The sequence below is a fragment of the Mobula hypostoma genome, chromosome 9, assembly GCF_963921235.1.
Source record: "Mobula hypostoma chromosome 9, sMobHyp1.1, whole genome shotgun sequence".
Lineage (NCBI taxonomy): Eukaryota > Metazoa > Chordata > Chondrichthyes > Myliobatiformes > Myliobatidae > Mobula > Mobula hypostoma.
The window spans coordinates 86365696-86384756 of record NC_086105.1 but is presented as its reverse complement, the minus strand read 5'-3'; the positions used below and the strand labels follow the sequence as shown (position 1 = coordinate 86384756).

General features: G+C 40.3%; 1 protein-coding gene across 1 annotated transcript in view; it reads right to left on the bottom strand.

Annotated features, from left to right (window-relative positions):
• Positions 1–17215, bottom strand: part of zdhhc4 (zinc finger DHHC-type palmitoyltransferase 4) — a 36018-nt gene extending 18803 nt beyond the window's left edge. Inside the window, exons 1-4 of the mRNA XM_063059550.1 lie at positions 17026–17215; positions 15353–15483; positions 2461–2534; positions 1535–1713 (exon numbers count right to left, since the gene is read on the bottom strand). Coding sequence (XP_062915620.1) covers positions 1535–1713; positions 2461–2534; positions 15353–15483; positions 17026–17215 — 574 coding nt within the window. The remainder of the gene's footprint in view (positions 1–1534; positions 1714–2460; positions 2535–15352; positions 15484–17025) is intronic.
• Positions 17216–19061: the final 1846 nt, after the last annotated feature.

The window sequence follows — 19061 nt, the reverse complement described above, 5'->3', positions numbered from 1 at the left end:
CTCTTCCCACCCTGTCACTTGTAAAAATATTGTTCTCTTCTCTCAGTTCCTGCTTCTCAACTGCATCTGTTCTGAGGCTGAGGTTTCCCATTCTACAGCATCTGAGATGTCTTTCTCTTTCAAAGAACAGTTTCTTTTCCATCACCATGGACACTGCCTTTACCCAGATTTCTTCCATTTCCCACACATCTGCCCTCACTCAATCCTACCGTCATAACAGGGGCAGGGTTCCCCTTGTCCTTACCAACTGCTCTACAAGCCTCCATATCTAGCACATCATTCTCAGTAACTTCCACCATCTACCATCAAGCACATCTTTCCCTCCCTCCACCCTCTGCTTTCGGTGTGGAACACTTCCTTGTCCACTTGTCTTTTCATACTGATCTCCCTCCTGGTATTTATACATGCAAGCGTGACAAGTTCTATACCTGCTCCTATACCTCCTCCCTCACCACCATTCAGGATCCCAAACAGTCCTCCCAGGTGAGGTGATAGTTCACCTGCGAGTCTGTCAGGGTAATCTACTGTATCCAGTGTTCCTGGTGCGGCCTCCTCTGCATCAGTGAGACCCGACACAGATTGGGGGTCTGTTTTGTTGACCACCTTTGCTCTGTCCACCACAAAAGCCAGGATCTTCTGGTGGCTACTCATTTTAAGTCGATTTCCCATTCCCATTCTGACAGATCAATCCATGCCTCTTCTACTGCCATGATGAGTCCAACTCAGGTTGGAGGAGCGATACCTCATATTCCATCTGCACCTGATGGCATGAAAAATTTCTCTAACTTCCAGTAACTTCTCCCTCCTTTTCTCATTTCCCATTTCCCATTCTGGTTAACTTCTCACCCCCTTCTTCTCCCCACCTGCCCATTACCTCTCTCTGGTTCCTCTCCTCCCTCTTCTTCCATAGACCACTGCTCTCTCCTAATAGATTACTTCTTCAACTCTTCATCTCTTCCAGATATCTCCTCTCATCTTCCTACTCCAACCCCACTCTTCCACCCACCCACCAGGTTTTACATCACCCTATGCTCCTTTCCCCCGCCTCCCCCTACGTTCTTATTCTGGCTTCTGTCCACTTCTTTCCAGTCTATGAAGGATCTCAGCCCAAAATGTTGACTGTTTATTCCTCTCCACAGATGCTGTCTGACTTACTGGGCTTCTTCAGCATTTTGTGTTTTGGTCAATATTTTGATCATCTTGTGTTCATTGTTTCTCTCCCCACAATGCTGCCAAACTTGCCCACTATTTCCAGCATTTTGTCTTCAGATCAATCTCAAAATATTCTTCTAGGGACAAATATTGGAAACCTCTTCTGAAATAGAGCAATGAAATCTTTACACACAACTGACGGTGGATTTTGCTTTAGAGACCTTAATTCCCTCCGCCGCCACCTCAATATTACTCACTAAGTGTCAGCTTGAAAATGGGACATGAGCTCTCATTTTACTAACTGAGCCAGTCAACTGAGGAAAAGTGGCAGCACATTAGCATGAGACAGATGAGCCCAAGTCATTTCACCATTGTTTCCTACCAGGGTCACTGATACAGCACAGGTAGAAAAAGTACATCTTTCCAAACAACAGGATGTAAGGCAGCAGCAAGTTACTGAGTGTGAATCCCAATTCCAAGGCATAAGGGAACACTTCCCAGGAATACTCTCCATACACAGCTACTTCCAAAAGAAGATGCAGGGCCAGGAAGAAGGAGTTCCTGTTAAAAGTGAAAGGTGGTGATTAGGTATTCTACAAGTTTATGCATTGTGTTCATTGTAAATCTTCCTACATATTAATTAGCTGTGCCTGTGCTTCAAGTAAACCTGTTTTGTAGTTTACATATTTATTGGATCACTAGTTTCTGTCCCCAGCTAGGTTCTTATCAGCTTCTACTGCCTTTTCATGAATACCACCACGAGGTAAATTTTTATTCAAGAGCAATAGATTAACATGTATTCTGGAAAAGGTTTCCAGGAATTCAAAGGATTGTTTCAGGTCTTTCCTTTCTCCACATACACAAAGAATTTGGAGGGAGAAAATTATCTTAATAGAAAATAAACAAAACATGGATACTTTAAAATTAGAAAATTTGAAAAACTGCTAAGCTGAATGTAGAACGTTAGTGGAGAGTAGGTTGGAATGAAGAGATATGAAATAGCATTTTTTGGAAATGGAGAATCAAAAGTGATAAAATTCTCAATAGGGTGAAGGAACAGAAAGATACCAGGGTGCATATTTCATGTGAAAAGCTGATCATTTTTTTTTATATAAATAAGCTACTGAAATCAAATCCAGTCTGGTGATTCACTGGTGTTGAATCTGTATCAGTTGTGTGTTGGGCAAAAGCTGGAAATACCTTGCACTTTGGGGACCCCTTAGCTGGGCATTCATCTTTTTATTTGCAACACCCCTGCTAACCACACAGAATGAGTGAGGATTGGTGTGTGCAGGTATTTACACTCACCTCTGATGGATGAGCCTATGTAAAGCATACTGCACTGCTACCTGCATCTGTCGAGGAACCATTGGCCCAATCATCTATTAATGATGGAAAGAAAATGGAGGTAGAAGAAAGGCTTGCATTTATATAGCACAGATCATGAGCTTAGGATGAATCAAATAACTTCACAGTCAAACTATGCCATTAAGGTGTAAGAGTTACTGTTTTCATGTAACTCATGCAGTAGACAATATTCTTCCAGCCAGCTACCAACAATAGCAATATAATGAACCTATTGTTTTGGTGAGGTTTGTGGAGGGATTGATATTGGTCAAGACATAAGGACACTCCCTTGCTCTTCAGTTAGAGTCAGTGCCTTGAGATCCTATTACATTAACCTGGGAAGGTAGACAAAGCTAGAATTTAGCATCTCTAGAGCAGTCATGATGCAGTGGTTCCTTCCTCCCACAGATGCTGCTCAACCTGCTGAGTTCCTCCAGAAGAATGTTTGTTGAGTCTGAGAGCAAAACTTGAAGCCTTGATCTACTGACTCAGGAGATAAAGATGAAACCCATGGTCAAGGCTAGAATAACAATATCACATCCTAAAATATTTTGAGAATATCTCAATCGTTTGAGGCATAAGAAAGCATTCAACAACTCTTTTACTAAGGCCGATGCAAATCCAAGTGCTACCTGATATGCATTCCAAATGCCTTCAAGAACACCAAAATATTTAACAGCTTTGAACTCTGATCACATTTCATGAGTAACTAGATGAAAACTCGATGTGCTCAAAATACAAAGTGATGGACTAAGAGCTGGTTAAGGAAACTTTGGCTGGGTAACACTTAACCAGCAAGAACTCCAAAACATATGATTCCTTGAGGAGTGAGACAATGCAGATATGACACTGTGAACATATCAACTTTCATGAAACCTGATTGCCGGCATTAAATAAAATCTCTCCAAAACCTTCCAAGCAGGAGTCAAGGTTTCCATCTAAAAGCCTGCTCACTGCCAGACCCAGGCTTTGCTGTTGCTTGTGGTGTCATGGGATGACAACTTAATCTCTTCTGAAGGCATCTTGCATGGAGATTGTAGATTTTTTTGCGAGGTGGTATCACATGGATTCAGGACCCTCTCCTCAAATTTCTGTATTATTTAGTTTACAATGATTATATTACAGATTACAAAGCCATGTAGCCAATTGTGCTTAAGCTAGTTCCAGCCCTACTTCACATTCCTCTTCTTTCTCCGTGGTACAACTGTGGCTGAGAAGAGAAGTCAAAGCTGGAGAGGGCATAAAACAAAGCAAAAATTAGCAGGAAGATAGAGGATTGGGAAGCTTTGAAAATCCAACAGAAAGCAAATAAAAGAATCATTACGAGGGAAACGATAAAACATGATAGAGGCTTGCAAACAATACCAAAGTGGATAGTAAAAGCTTTTTCAAGTATGTAAAAAAACAGAGAGATGAGAGTGGATATTGGACTGCTAGAAAATGAGGCCAGATAAATAATAACAGGGGACAAAGAGATGGCAAATTAACTAAATATTTTACATAGAAACATAGAAAATAGGTGCAGGAGTAGGCCATTCGGCCCTTCGAGCCTGCACCGCCATTTATTATGATCATGGCTGATCATCCAACTCAGAACCCAGCCTTCCCTCCATACCCCCACAAGGGCCATATCTAACTCCCTCTTAAACATAGCCAATGAACTGGCCTCAACAGTTTGCTGTGGCAGAGAATTCCACAGATTCACCACTCTCTGTGTGAAGAAGTTTTTCCTAATCTCGGTCCTAAAAGGCTTCCCCTCTATCCTCAAACTGTGACCCCTTGTTCTGGACCTCCCCAACATCGGGAACAATCTTCCCGCATCTAGCCTGTCCAATCCCTTTAGGATCTTATACGTTTCAATCAGATCCCCCCTCAATCTTCTAAATTCCAACGAGTACAAGCCCAGTTCATCCAGTCTTTCTTCATATGAAAGACCTGCCATCCCAGGAATCAATCTGGTGAACCTTCTTTGTACTCCCTCTATGGCAAAGATGTCTTTCCTCAGATTAGGGGACCAAAACTGCACACAATACTCCAGGTGTGGTCTCACCAAGGCCTTGTACAACTGCAGTAGTACCTCCCTGCTCCTGTACTCGAATCCTCTCGCTATAAATGCCAGCATACCGTTCGCCTTTTTCACCGCCTGCTGTACCTGCATGCCCACTTTCAATGACTGGTGTATAATGACACCCAGGTCTCGTTGCACCTCCCCTTTTCCTAATCGGCCACCATTCAGATAATAATCTGTTTTCCTATTTTTGTCACCAAAGTGGATAACTTCACATTTATCCACATTAAATTGCATCTGCCATGAGTTTGCCCACTCACCCAACCTATCCAAGTCACCCTGCATCCTCTTAGCATCCTCCTCACTGCTAACACTGCCACCCAGCTTCGTGTCATCCGCAAACTTGGAGATGCTGCATTTAATTCCCTCATCCAAGTCATTAATATATATTGTAAACAATTGGGGTCCCAGCACTGAGCCTTGCGGTACCCCACTAGTCACCGCCTGCCATTCTGAAAAGGTCCCGTTTATTCCCACTCTTTGCTTCCTGTCTGCTAACCAATTCTCCACCCACACCAATACCTTACCCCCAATACCGTGTGCTTTAAGTTTGCACACTAATCTCCTGTGTGGGACCTTGTCAAAAGCCTTTTGAAAATCCAAATATACCACATCCACTGGTTCTCCCCTATCCACTCTACTAGTTACATCCTCAAAAAATTCTATGAGATTCGTCAGACATGATTTTCCTTTCACAAATCCATGCTGACTTTGTCCGATCATTTCACCGCTTTCCAAATGTGCTGTTATCACATCCTCGATAACTGACTCCAGCAGTTTCCCCACCACCGACGTTAGGCTAACCGGCCTATAATTCCCCGGTTTCTCTCTCCCTCCTTTTTTAAAAAGTGGGGTTACATTAGCCACCCTCCAATCCTCAGGAACTAGTCCAGAATCTAACGAGTTTTGAAAAATTATCACTAATGCATCCACTATTTCTTGGGCTACTTCCTTAAGCACTCTGGGATGCAGACCATCTGGCCCTGGGGATTTATCTGCCTTCAATCCCTTCAATTTACCTAACACCACTTCCCTACTAACATGTATTTCACTCAGTTCCTCCATCTCACTGGACCCTCTGTCCCTTACTATTTCTGGAAGATTATTTATGTCCTCCTTAGTGAAGACAGAACCAAAGTAATTATTCAATTGGTCTGCCATGTCCTTGCTCCCCATAATCAATTCACCTGTTTCTGTCTGCAGGGGACCTACATTTGTCTTTATCAGTCTTTTCCTTTTTACATATCTATAAAAGCTTTTACTGTCCGTTTTTATGTTCTCTGCCAGTTTTCTCTCATAATCTTTTTTCCCCTTCCTAATTAAGCCCTTTGTCCTCCTCTGCTGAACTCTGAATTTCTCCCAATCCTCAGGTGAGCCACTTTCTCTGGCTAATTTGTATGCTACTTCTTTGGAATTGATACTATCCCTAATTTCTCTTGTCAGCCACGGGTGCACTACCTTCCTTGATTTATTCTTTTGCCAAACTGGGATGAACAATTGTTGTAGTTCATCCATGCAACCTTTAAATGCTTGCCATTGCATATCCACCGTCAATCCTTTAAGTGTCATTTGCCAGTCTATCTTGCATCAGTCTTCACTGTGGAAGATATTAGCAGTGTGTAAGATATTGAAGGGTGTGAGGGAAGAGAAGCTATTACTATTACAGAGAAGTTACTACTACAAGGGAGAAGGTGCTCAAAAAGCTGAAAGACCGAAGGGTACATAAGTCACCCGGACCAGATGAACTGCACCTTAGGGTTCTGAAAAAGGTAGCTAGCAGTAGAGATTGTTGGAGGGATTAGTAATGATCTTTCAAAAATCATGGGACTCTGGCATGGTATCAGAGGAGTGGACAATTGGAAGGCAGCAGAAAGGAAATAATAGACCTAATGATTGGGAAGATATTGGAGTCAATTGTTCTGGAGTACTTGGTGACGCAGGACAAGATAGGGCAAAGTCAGCATGGTTTTCTTAAGGGAAGATATTGCCTGGTGAACCTGTTGGAATTCTTCAAGGAGATTACAAGTAGGATAGGATAGATAAAGGGGATGCAATGGATGTTGTATATTTGGACTTTCAGAAGGCCTTTCACAAGGTGCCACACATGAGGCTGCTTACCAAGTTAAGAGCCCATGGTATTACAGGAAAGTTACTGGCATGCTTAGAGAATTGGCTAGTTGGTAGGAACCAATGAATGGGAATAAAAGGATCCTTTTCTGTTTGGCTGCCAGTGACTAGTGGAGTTCTGCAGGGGTTAGTGTTGAGAGTGCTTCTTTTTATGCTGTATGTCAATGATTTAGATGATGGAATAGATGGCTTTGTTGCCAAGTTTGCGATGATACAAAGACTGGAGGAGGGGCAGGTAGTGTTGAGGAAACAGGTAGGCTACACAAGGACATAAACAGATTAGGGAAATGGACAAGAAAGTGGCAAATAAAATACAAGTTTGGAAAATGCATGGTCATGCACTTTGGTTGAAGAAATAAATGTGCAGACTATTTTCTAAATGGGGAGAAAATTCAAAAATCTGAGCTGCAGAGGGACTTGGGAGTCTTTGTGCAGAACATCCTAAAGGTTAACTTGCAGGTAGAGTTGGTGGTGAGGAAGGCAAATGCTATGTTTGTATTCATTTCAAGAGGTCTGGAATGTAAGAGCAGTGATCTGGTGCTGAGACTTTATAAGGCATTGCTGAGGCCTCACGAGTATTATGAACAGGTTTGGCCTCCTCATCTACGAAAAGATGACGTTGGAGAGGGTTCAGAGGAGGTTCACAAGAATGATTCCAGGAATAAAAGAGTTATCATATGAGGAAAGTTTGATGGCCCTGGGTCAGTACTAACGGGAACTTAGAAGGATGAGAGGGGATATCATTGAAATCATTTGAATGTTGAAAGGCATAGACATGATAGATATGGAAAGGATGTTTTCCATGATGTGGGAATCTTGGACAAGAGGACACCGCCTCAGGATAGAGCGACATCCGTTTAAAACAGAGATGTGGAAGGCTGGGAAGTGGGGCTGAGGAGGGACAAAAGGATTAGCCATGATTGAATGGTGGTGCAGACTCGATGGGCCAAATGGCCTAATTCTGCTCCAATGTCTTATGGTGTTATTATTGGGCCTGTAGGATGAGGAGCTTTAAGTACACAGTGGTGACCAAATAAATCCAAGGAATTCCATAAAACGTCTTTATTTGGAGAATACTTGGAAAGAACCCACAGCTCAATTGCCTTATATAAACTTACTGATGATACAACTATTGTTGGCAGAATTTCAGATGGTGATAAGAAGGCGTATAGGAGCAGCAACCTTGCACTCAACATCAGTAGGACCAAGGAACTGATTGTGAACTTCAGAAAGAGTAAGACAAGGGAGCACATACCTGTCTTCATAGAGGGGTCTGAAGTGGAAAGAATGAGCAATTTCAAATTCCTGCGTATCAATATCTCTGAGGATCTAACCTGGACCCAACATATTGATGCAGCTACAAAGAAGGCATGACAGCGGCTATATTTCCCCAGGAGCTTGAGGTGGTTTGGTATGTCAACAAAGTCACTCACAAATTTCTACAGATTTTCTGTGGAGAGCATTCTAACTGGCTGCATCACCATCTGATATGGGTGGGGGGGGGGTAGGGTGGCTAATGCACAGAACCGAAATAAGCTGCAGAGTTGTAAATGTAAACAACAGGAATTCTGTAGATGCTGGAAATTCAAGCAACATACATCAAAGTTGCTGGTGAACGCAGCAGGCCAAGCAGCATCTATAGGAAGAGGTGCAGTCGACGTTTCAGGCCGAGACCCTTCGTCAGGACAGAGTTGTAAATGTAGTCACTTCCATCATAGGCACTAGCCTCCGTAGCATTCAGGACATCTTCAAGGAGTGATGCCTCAAAAAGGCAGCATCCATCATTAAGGACCCCTATTACCCAGGTTATGCCTTGTCTCGTTGCTACCATCAGGAAGGAGGTACAGAGGCCTGAAGACACACACTCAACGTTTCAGGAACAACTTCTTCCCCTCTGCCATCTGATTGCTGAATAGACTTTGAATCCATGTACACTACCTCACTACTTTTTTTATTTCTATCTTTGTACTACTTGCTTAATTTGACTATTACATATATATTTACTGTTAAAGAATTCTCACTCTTTTCACATGTTCATCGTTCTTATTCTCGAATTGACTATTTTTTTTATTGACTCTTGATTAATCCCATCTGTAGTTGATGGTAATTATGACATTATTGCCATTTCAGATCATGCTCCAATGAAACTTTCTATCAATTTAATGGATACTTCTTGTACTAATAGACAATGGCGATTTAACCCTATTTTGCTTCAAGACTCGGACTTTGTCAAGTTTATAAAGGAACAGATTGATTTCTTCTTTTCAACTAATACTACAGAAGAAGTTTCCAATGGAACAGTTTGGGACGCTTTTAAAGCTTATATCCGTGGTCAGATTATTTCCTATTCGGCTGGTTTGAAAAAACGTGTTAAGAATGAATTACTTTTGTTGGTTAATAAAATTAAAGAAATCGATAAAAAATATGCTATTTCTCCCAGTAAGGAGCTGTACAAACACAGAGTTGAACTTCAATTGGAACATAGCTTATTATTAACATCCTCGATTGAAAATCAATTAATGAGAACTAGAAGTGATTTTTATATTCATAGTGATAAATCGGGTAAACTATTGGCTAATCAATTGAAATTTGCTTCGGTTAAACGTCAAATTACTAAGATTCGCAAATACGATGATACTTTGACAGTTGATTTTATACCTCTTTATATCACTCCGATTTTCCTCATGATTTTAATATCATGCATAATTTTTTGAGTAAACTGAACTTTCCGAAATTATCACCCGAAGATTGCTTATCATTAGAAACTCCTATTACAGAGGAAGAAATAATAACTACAATCTCATCATTGAATTCTGGTAAAGCACCCGGTCCCGGACGGGTTTACAGTGGAATTTTAAAAATTCTTTTCCTCTATTCTCTCTCCGAGGTTACCTAGAATATTCAAAGAAGCAATCAGTTTAGGTAAATTACCACAATCGTTTTACGAAGCCTCTATCTCCTTAGTTCTTAAAAAGAATAAAGATCCTACTGATTGTGCATCATATAGATCGGTATCTCTTGTGAATGTAGATTCAAAAATTTTTTCAAAAATTTTAGCAACTAGGTTAGAGAAGGTATTATCTCAAATTATACCTATGGATCAAACTGGATTTATTAAAAACCGTTATTCATCCTTTAATATTAGGAGGTTAATGAATACTGTTTATACCCCCTCACTTACCCCCCGGAATGTATTATTTCATTAGATGCTGAGAAAGCCTTCGACAGAGTCGAATGGCCTTATTTATTTAGTGTCCTTGAGAAATTTAATTTTAGTTTGACATTTGTATCTTGGATTAAGTTGTTATATTACTCCCCAGTAGCCTCGGTTTGTACTAATAATCATAGATCTCCCTTTTTTCGTCTTTTTCGTGGTACTAGGCAAGGTTGTCCTCTTAGTCCTTTACTATTTAATATCGCCCTTGAACCTTTAGCAATTGCTATCCATGACTCGCCCAATATTTTTGGTATTACCCACGGAAACGAAATACATAAATTATCACTATATGCAGATGATTTGTTGTTATACATCTCTAATCCAGAGATGTCAATTCCTGCTATTCTAGCTTTGTTGGCTCAATTTAGTAATTTTTCTGGTTACAAATTGAATCTTAATAAGAGTGAATTATTTCCCCTAAATAAGCAGGTACCTATTTATGGACGTTTACCATTTAAATTGGTTACTGACTCATTTATATATTTAGGGATAACAATTACGAAAAAGTATAAAGACTCAGTTAAAGTTAATTTTTTACCTTTAATTGATCAGATTAAACTTTTGTTTACTAAATGGTCACCAATTTCTTTGTCTTTGATTGAGATGATTATTTTGCCCAAATTTCTATATGTATTTCAATCGGTTCCAATTTTTATCCCAAAATCTTTTCTCGATAATGTTGATTCAAAAATGTCCTCATATATATGGCAGAACAAAAATCCTAGGTTAGGTAAAAGGTATTTCAGAAATCTAAAAAGGAGGGGGGGCTTGCCCTCCCGAATTTTAGATTCTATTATTGGGCAATTAATATTCAATATTTAAAATTTTGGCTACAAGATTTGGATGTATCTTTAAATCCACATTGGGAATATCTTAAATGTAATTCATTACAAGGGTCTTCTTTGGGTTCGGTTGTAGGAACTTCACTTCCTTTTACTTCTTCTAAATTGTATAAACAAATGAATAATCCAATAGTTAAGCATACTTTACGTATATAATTTCAATTTCGAAGATTTTTTGGGTTTAATCAATTTATTTTAGCAAGTCCTATTATATCTAATTTCCTTTTTCAACCTTCCACTATGGATCAAGCTTACTTTGATTGGAAAACCAAAGGTATAGTACGTTTTCGTGATTTATTTTTGGATAATTGTTTCATGTCCTTTGATCAACTTTCTAATAAATATAACTTACCCAGATCTCACTTTTTTAGATATCTACAGATTAGAAACTTTTTAATTACTGTTTCTCCTAATTTTCCACACTCATATCCAATGGACACTTTGGAAAAAATTTTAGATCTAAATCTCTCTCAGAAAAGTATTGTAGCAATTATGAATTTATGTCCTGATGTTTCCAATAAAATTAAAGCCGATTGGGAAAGAGAACTTAAAATTATTATACTGATTGAAAAATGGGAAAAAATTCTTCAGTTGGTTAATTCATCCTCTATATGTGCTAAACATGTGTTGATACAGTTTAAAGTAGTGCATAGGACTCATATGTCCAAAGATAAACTATCTCGTTATTATTCTTATATTAATCCTATATGTGACAGATGCCATTCTGAGATAGCTTCTTTAACTCACATGTTTTGGTCATGTCCTTTGTTGGAAAAATATTGGGAAGATATTTTTGATATTATTTCAATGGTTTTGAATATAGACTTACAATCTCATCCAATTACTGCTATCTTTGGATTACCAATGATAGATTCAAATTATTTAACCTCTTCAGCACGTAGGATGATTGCATTTCTTACTTTAATGGCCAGAAGATCCATTTTGCTGAATTGGAAAGAGATTAACCCTCCTACTGTATTTCATTGGTTTTCACAAACTATGTTGTGTTTGAATTTGGAAAAAAATTATAAGTGTGGTTTATGACCCTTCCATTAAATTTGAAAAAACTTGGAGGCCATTCATTCAGCATTTTCATATGATGTAATTCGACCATTTCCAAACTTATTTTATTTCTCTGTACTGTTGGTTGAGAGAAATGGAGTCGTCGACACTAAGGTTTTCTTCTTTTCCATTTTTAAGTTGTTAGAATTGCCCAAGTCTTTAGTTTAGTTGACTAATTCTGTTTAGTTTAGTTTTTTTTGGGATGGGGTTTGTTTTTTTTTCTATTTTTTTTCATGATTTTTCTTCAGTTTTTTTTTGTCCTGTATTATTCATTGCTATCCTACACGATTGGGAATTTTGTCAATTTATACTACTTGGTCTTATAACTACTCATTTCAAGTACAACAATGCATCTCCTTGTATTTGTATTATTGCTATGTTATGTTTTTATTTTATGAAACTAATAAAAAGATTGAAAAAGAAAGAAAGAAAAAATATGTCCGTGAATATGACAACCCCATTCATAAACTGGTGGCAATTACTACTGATGGGGCCCCAACAATGCGCAGTGTGCGTGTTGGTTTTATAGCACTAAAAGTCAGTGCCTACTTCGGGTCAACTTATATATGTGAAATTGCATTTTCACAGATGAAAAATGATTAAATCTAAGTACAGGAGCTGTCTTACTGACAGACACCTCACAGTCTGTCTGGCTGTCTGTAGTTATGACCCAAATTTCAGGGAACTAGCAATAAGTATTCAGCCCTAGTCATCACACTGAGCGCAACAGTCAATTTTTATGCATTTATTTTTCGTGTTGAAATAAAATTAAATAACGAAACTTAGAATTAAAGGTGTGAAATATTGTAATATTCTTAAGGAAAGATATGCTAGTTACAGTGTTTTCTTGTTTGAATTAATTTGAAAGTTTGACAAAAGTATTTTGTGTAATTCAAATACAATTAGCCCAAATAAAAGGCCTCAAATTGGCAGTACAATCTGAGCTGTTTTTTCTCTAAATGATTTAGTAGGTAGATCTTGCCTTTCACTAAGGTTGAGGTAGGGGATCTTGGGCTTAAAAAGGTTGGTGACCACTACTTTAGATGATCTGAGTAATGTGATCAACATGCATGAAACAGCGTACCCTAATGCCTTCATCATTATTTTGGAGGATTTTAACCAGGCCAGCCTGAAAACATCACTAAATAATTACCATCAACAAATCACTTTGTACTACCAGAGGAAACTACACACTGGAACACTGTTACACCGCCATCATGAATGCCTACTGTGGTATTTCAAGCCCTCACTTCAGGATGTCTGACCACCTAGCTGTACTTCTACTCCCTGAGTATAGGCAGAGACGGAAGCCTGCAGCACCAGTACTGAGGACCAAGAAGGTTTGGACAACGGAGATACAGGAGCACTTACAGGACTGCTTTGAATCAGTGGACTGGACTGTATTCAGGGATTCATCTTCGAATCTGGATGAGTATGTCACAGCTGTTACCAACTTGGATGACTGTGTGCCTACAAAAATTTAGTGTACATTCCCAAACAAAAAGCAGTGATGAACCAGGAGGTACATTGTCTGCTGAGAGCAGATCTGTGGCATTTAAGTCTGGTGACCAAGGTTTGCACCAGAAAACCAGGTATGACTTGTGGAGGGCTATTTTAAGATCAAAAGAGACAATTCTGTGCAAGGTTGGAGGTGACATCGAATGCACGGTAACTCTGGCAGAGTTTGCAAGACATTACTTCCAACAAAGCGAAACCCAAAAGCATGAATGATAGAGATGTTTCATTCCCAGGTGAACTTAATGCCTCTATGTATTCAAGGACATTTTCAATCTCTCACTGCTACGGTTGGAAGTTCCCACCTGCTTCAAAAAGGCAACAATTATACCAGTGCCTAAGAAGAGTAGTGTAAGAGTAGTGTGAGCACTTCTGGGTGACTATCACCCAGTAGTGCTCACATCTACACTGGTGAAATGCTTCGAGAAGTTGGTCATGACTAGACTGAACTCCTGCCTCAACAAGAACCTGTACCCTCTGCAATTTGCTTATCATCACAATAGGTCTACGGCAGATGCTTCACATGGCCTTAGACCACCTGGACAACACAAACACCTATGTCAGGATGCAGTTCATCGACTGTAGCTCAGCATTTAATACCATGATTCCCATAATCCTCATTGATAAGCTACAGAACCTGGGTCTCTGTACCTCCCTTTGCAGCTGGTTCCACGACTTCCTAACTGGAAGACCACAATCTGTGTGGATTAGTGAAAATATTTCCTCTTCACCGACGATCAACACTGGTGCACCTCTGGGATGTGTGTTTAGCCCGCTGTTCTACTCGCTCTATACCCATGACTGTGTGGCTAGGTATAGCTCAAAGACTATCAACCAATTTGCTGATTTTACAATCATTGTTGGTAGAATCTCAGATGGAGATGAGAGGGCATACAGGAGTGAGATATGCCAACTAGTGGCGTGGTGTCACAACAACAACTCAATGTTAGTAAGACAAAAGAGCTGATTGTGGACTTCAGGAAGGAAACACAAACCAATCCTAATAGAGGGATCAGACGTGGAGAGAGTGAACAATTTTAAGTTCCTGGGCGTCAAGATCTCTAAGGATCTAACCTGGTCCCAACATATCGATGCAGCTATAAAGACAGCAAGACAGCAGCTATATTTAATTAGGAGTTTGAAGAGAGCTGTTTTGTCAACTAAAACACTCAAAAACTTCTATAAATGTACTGTGGAGAACATTCTGACAGGCTGCATCACTGTCTGGTATGGTGGGGGGTGGGGGGTGGGGCTACTGCACAGGACCAAAAGAAGCTACAGAAAGTTGTAGAATCAGTCAGCTCCATCTTGGTACTAACCTCTGTAGTATCCAAGACATCTTCAAGGAGCGGTAACTCAGAAAGGCGATGCCCATTATTAAGGACCCTTATCACCCAGGACATGCCCTCTCCTCATTGTTACCATCAGAAAGGAGGTATAGAAACCTGAAGGTGCATACTCAATGATTCAGGAACAGCTTCTTCCCCTCTGCCATTCAATTCCCAAATGGACATGAATCCATGAACACTAACTCACTTTTTTAAAAATACGTATTATTTCTGTTCTTGCACTATTTTTAATCTATCTAATATACATATATATATATTTACTGTAATTGATAGACTTATTATATTTTCTTTCTATATTATCATGTACTGCATTGTACTGCTGCCTCTAAGTTAACAAATTGCACGACACATGCCGGTGGCAATAAACCTGATGACTCTGCAGGAATGTCTTGTCTACCATCTTCTTTTGCAGTCTAAATTCATAAGCTGTTTTTAATGCTTTAATCTATATTTTACTGCATGGTCTGTTGTATACTGCGTGGTTCTCCTTTTCACTAATTTACTTCAAACACAAAAATACAAGTTAATCCCTTGAGTTTAGTACTGTCCCAGAGCACAAGGACTGTTGGAGAAAGGCTACAAATTCTTGCCTTTTAGTGCTTAAGTCTGACCAAATTTTTAACTGTGATGGTTCAATACAGACATTCAATGATTTTTATTGAAATGCATTTACCTGAGTTACATGGTGGGAGATTCTTACAAAGCACTCCTGACTTTGACTTGAAAATTTGATGGCGACTAACATGCAGGAAAGGGAAAAGGCTAAGTAAATGAGGAAGAGAATGAAGAAATCCATCTCTTTGCCTGAAAAATAAAAAGATCTCATTACTGCCTCAGATCCATACAGCACAACAAACTGCATAAGTGCAGCTAATTTTACCATTACGTTTTACTAGTGGTTCCCAATATTGGACTACCTGTATTAGCTCAGAGTCAAAGCCAGGAGAGGAGTAAGTCAGGAATTGAAAAGAAACGTCGTCACTGGATGTCTTCATTCCAGTATGTGGATCTGATTTTGCAACTGAAGTAGAGTCTGAAAAGAATGATATTTGCTTACAATGCTGTCCTTAGGACAATATTGGATTGAAATATCATTGCAGTGGATACAGGGGCTTTAAGGGAACCACACTATAATGGAGGTGTTGTACAGAACCCAGTAACACCAGCAAGGGCAGAAAATGCTGGAAACTCTGAGGACCTTTAATCAAGAAGGGCAGCAGGGATAAACCATTGAATATAAAATCAGTCATCAGAATGTGTGGGGAAACATACTCTGAGGGACAGAATTATCTTCACTTGAAAGGATGGGGATTGATCACTGAGAGTCAAAAATACTTTGCTGAAGGGAGATCTTGTATAACCAATGTGAGTGAGCTTTTGATTTAACAAAGGGCAGTGTGTTTAATGTTGTCTACATGGGTCTTGTTTAATTAGTCAGCTCCATCTTGGGTACTAGCCTCCTTTGCATCCAAGACATCTTCAAAGAGCAATGTCTCAGAAAGGCAGCATTCATTATTAAGGACCCCCATCACCCAGGACATGCTCTCTTCTCACTGTTACCATCAGGTAGGAGGTACAGAAGCCTGAAGGCACACACTCAGCGACTCAGGAACAGCTTTTTCCCCTTTGCCAACCAATTCCTAAATGGACATTGAACCCATGGACACTACCTCACTACTTTTATATATAATTTTGTTTTTAATTTAACTATTTACCATACACATATATACACTAGATTAACTAATTTACTTATTTTTGTGTATTATCATGTATTGCATTGTACTGCTGCCACTGTTAACCAATTTCACTACATTTGTCGATGATATTAAATCTGATTCTTCAACAAGAACTTTGTCACAGTTGCTCATGGAAGGCTGGTTGAAAAGGCTATAGTCCAATGGGATTGAAAGCAAACTGGCAAATTAGATCCAAGATTGGCTTGGTAATAGAAGGCAGGGGAGGAAGCTTGCGATCAGTGCTGTCCCAGAGTTTGGTGCCGGCAATCATGACTTTGCATACACTAACAATTGGGGTATGAATGTAAGAGGAATGCCGAGAGTAGGAGTTGGAGAAGAGGTTGAAAAATAACCAGCATCTGCAGATTTCCTCGTGTTTGCGTGTATAAATATAACCCACTTGTGCCACCTTTCCCTTCGTCTCTTTTCCTCACGGCTTCCTTAACACAAGAACTCAAGGGAACAGGAACAAGAGTAGACCACTCGGCCCCTCAAGCCTGTCCTACCGTTCACTATGAACATCAGTACTCACGACCTTCTACAGAAGCGCAGTAGAGAGCATCCTACTCCTCTCTCTGCCAATACTCCGACTCCATACCACATCCCTCACCAGTCAACACCCGCAGCGCGCCGCCGGTGGTCCTTAGGCCGAATCCACGTGACCTCTCTGTAACTGGCGATTGGCTGTTGCAAAATTCCGCCGTCAGGCTGTCGAATGTCAGCGCATGCGCGGCGCCTCCAGCGGTTACTAGGCAACGGGGCCCGGTGCTTGATGGAGCCTCACGTAAAAGGTAACCCATGCCGCTAAGTTATGCCCCGCGTCACCTACTGCTTAAGGTGATCTGCGCTATGATAATTGAACTTTCTCTGGTTGAGAAAAAAACATCAGCGTCTTTATAATCCCGGAAGATATGTAAGACGTTGCACTTGAGGGACATTTTTAAAACATAGGTTATGTGAGCCTCTACGCATGGCTAATAAAGGGTTATGTGGCACGGAATAGAGTTAGGGCATGGGATGGCACTATCACACTACTGGAAAGTTCATCCAAGCAACTGATACACAAAAACAAAAAGGATAAGCTCTCTAATCAAGTTAGGATTTGATTACTGATAAAAGACAAGATCATGCAGTGTCCAATAATATGAACATTGTAACTTCTTTTATTGGGCCACCCAGACAGAGACAAAGTAGAAAATCATCTGTGACGACAGAGGGGTGGTTGATGTTTGGGATAAGACTGTGCAGAGAGTCGATCCTCATAAGGCTGCAGGGCCAGACAACATCCCAGGTCCAGTAGTCATGGACGTCTTTGCAGACATCTTCAACACTTCACCCATGCAGGCTGCTGTCTACACATGTTTCAAATAAGCCACCATCACCCCCATACCAAAGGACCTTACACCTTCAGTAGAGTCTGGATACGCTGGGTTTGTTTTCTCATAAAGATGAGGAGGCTGAGGGGGACCTGGATAGGATGGGTATATATAGCGTAAACACGAGGAATTCTGCAGATGCTGGAAATTCAAGCAACACACATCAAAGTTGCTGGTGAACGCAGCAGGCCAGGCAGCATCTCTAGGAAGGGACCCTTCGTTCGAAGGGTCTCGGCCCGAAATGTCGACCGTACCTCTTCCTAGAGATGCTGCCTGGCCTGCTGCGTTCACCAGCAACTTTGATGTGTGTTGCTTGGGTATATAGTGTGAATCTTTTTCTCCCACAATGGGGGTGTTTAAAACAGGAGGGAATAGATGTAAGGTTAGATGGTAGGAGATTTAGAGGGGATCTGAAAGTAATTCTTTCATACAAAGAACAATCAGAATTTAGTCTAAGCTACATAAGACTTAGGAGCATTTTTAGGCCATTTGGCCCAACGAATCTGCTCCACCATTGAATCATGGCTGATCCTTTTTTTCTCTCCTCAGCCCCACTCTCTGGCCTTCTCCCTGTAAACTTTGATGCCATGTCCAATCAAGAAGCTATCAATCTCTGCCTTAAATACACATAATGACCTGACCTCCACAGCTGCCTGTGGTAACAAATTCCATGGGTTCGCCACTCTCTGGCAGAAATTTCTCTGCATCTCTGTTCTAGATAAACGCCCTTCTATCCTGAGGTGGTGTTCTCTTGTCTTAGACTTCCCTACCATGGGAAACATCCTGTCCACATCTACTCTGTCTAGGCTTTTCAACATTCAAAACTATGTCTATGCCTTTCAACATCCGAAACTCCAGCGAGTACAGACTCAGAGATGTCAAATATTCCTCGTATGATAACTCTTTCTTTCCCAGAATCATCCTTGTGAAACTCCTCTGAATCCAATGTCAGCACATCTTTTCTTAGATGAGGGGCCCAGAACTGTTCACAATACTCAAGGTGAGCCCTCACCAGTGCCTTATAACGCCTCAGCATCACATCTCTGCTCTTGTACTCTAGCCCTCTTGAAATGAATGCCAACATTGCATTTGCCTTTCTCACCATTGACTCCACCTGCAAGTTAACCTTTAGGATGTTCTGCATGAGGACTCGCACGTTCCTTTGCATCTCAGATTTTTGGATTTCCTCTCCATTTAGAAAATAATCTGCACGTTTATTTCTTCTATTTATTTCTTCAAAGTGCATGCCCATGTATTTCCAATATTGTAT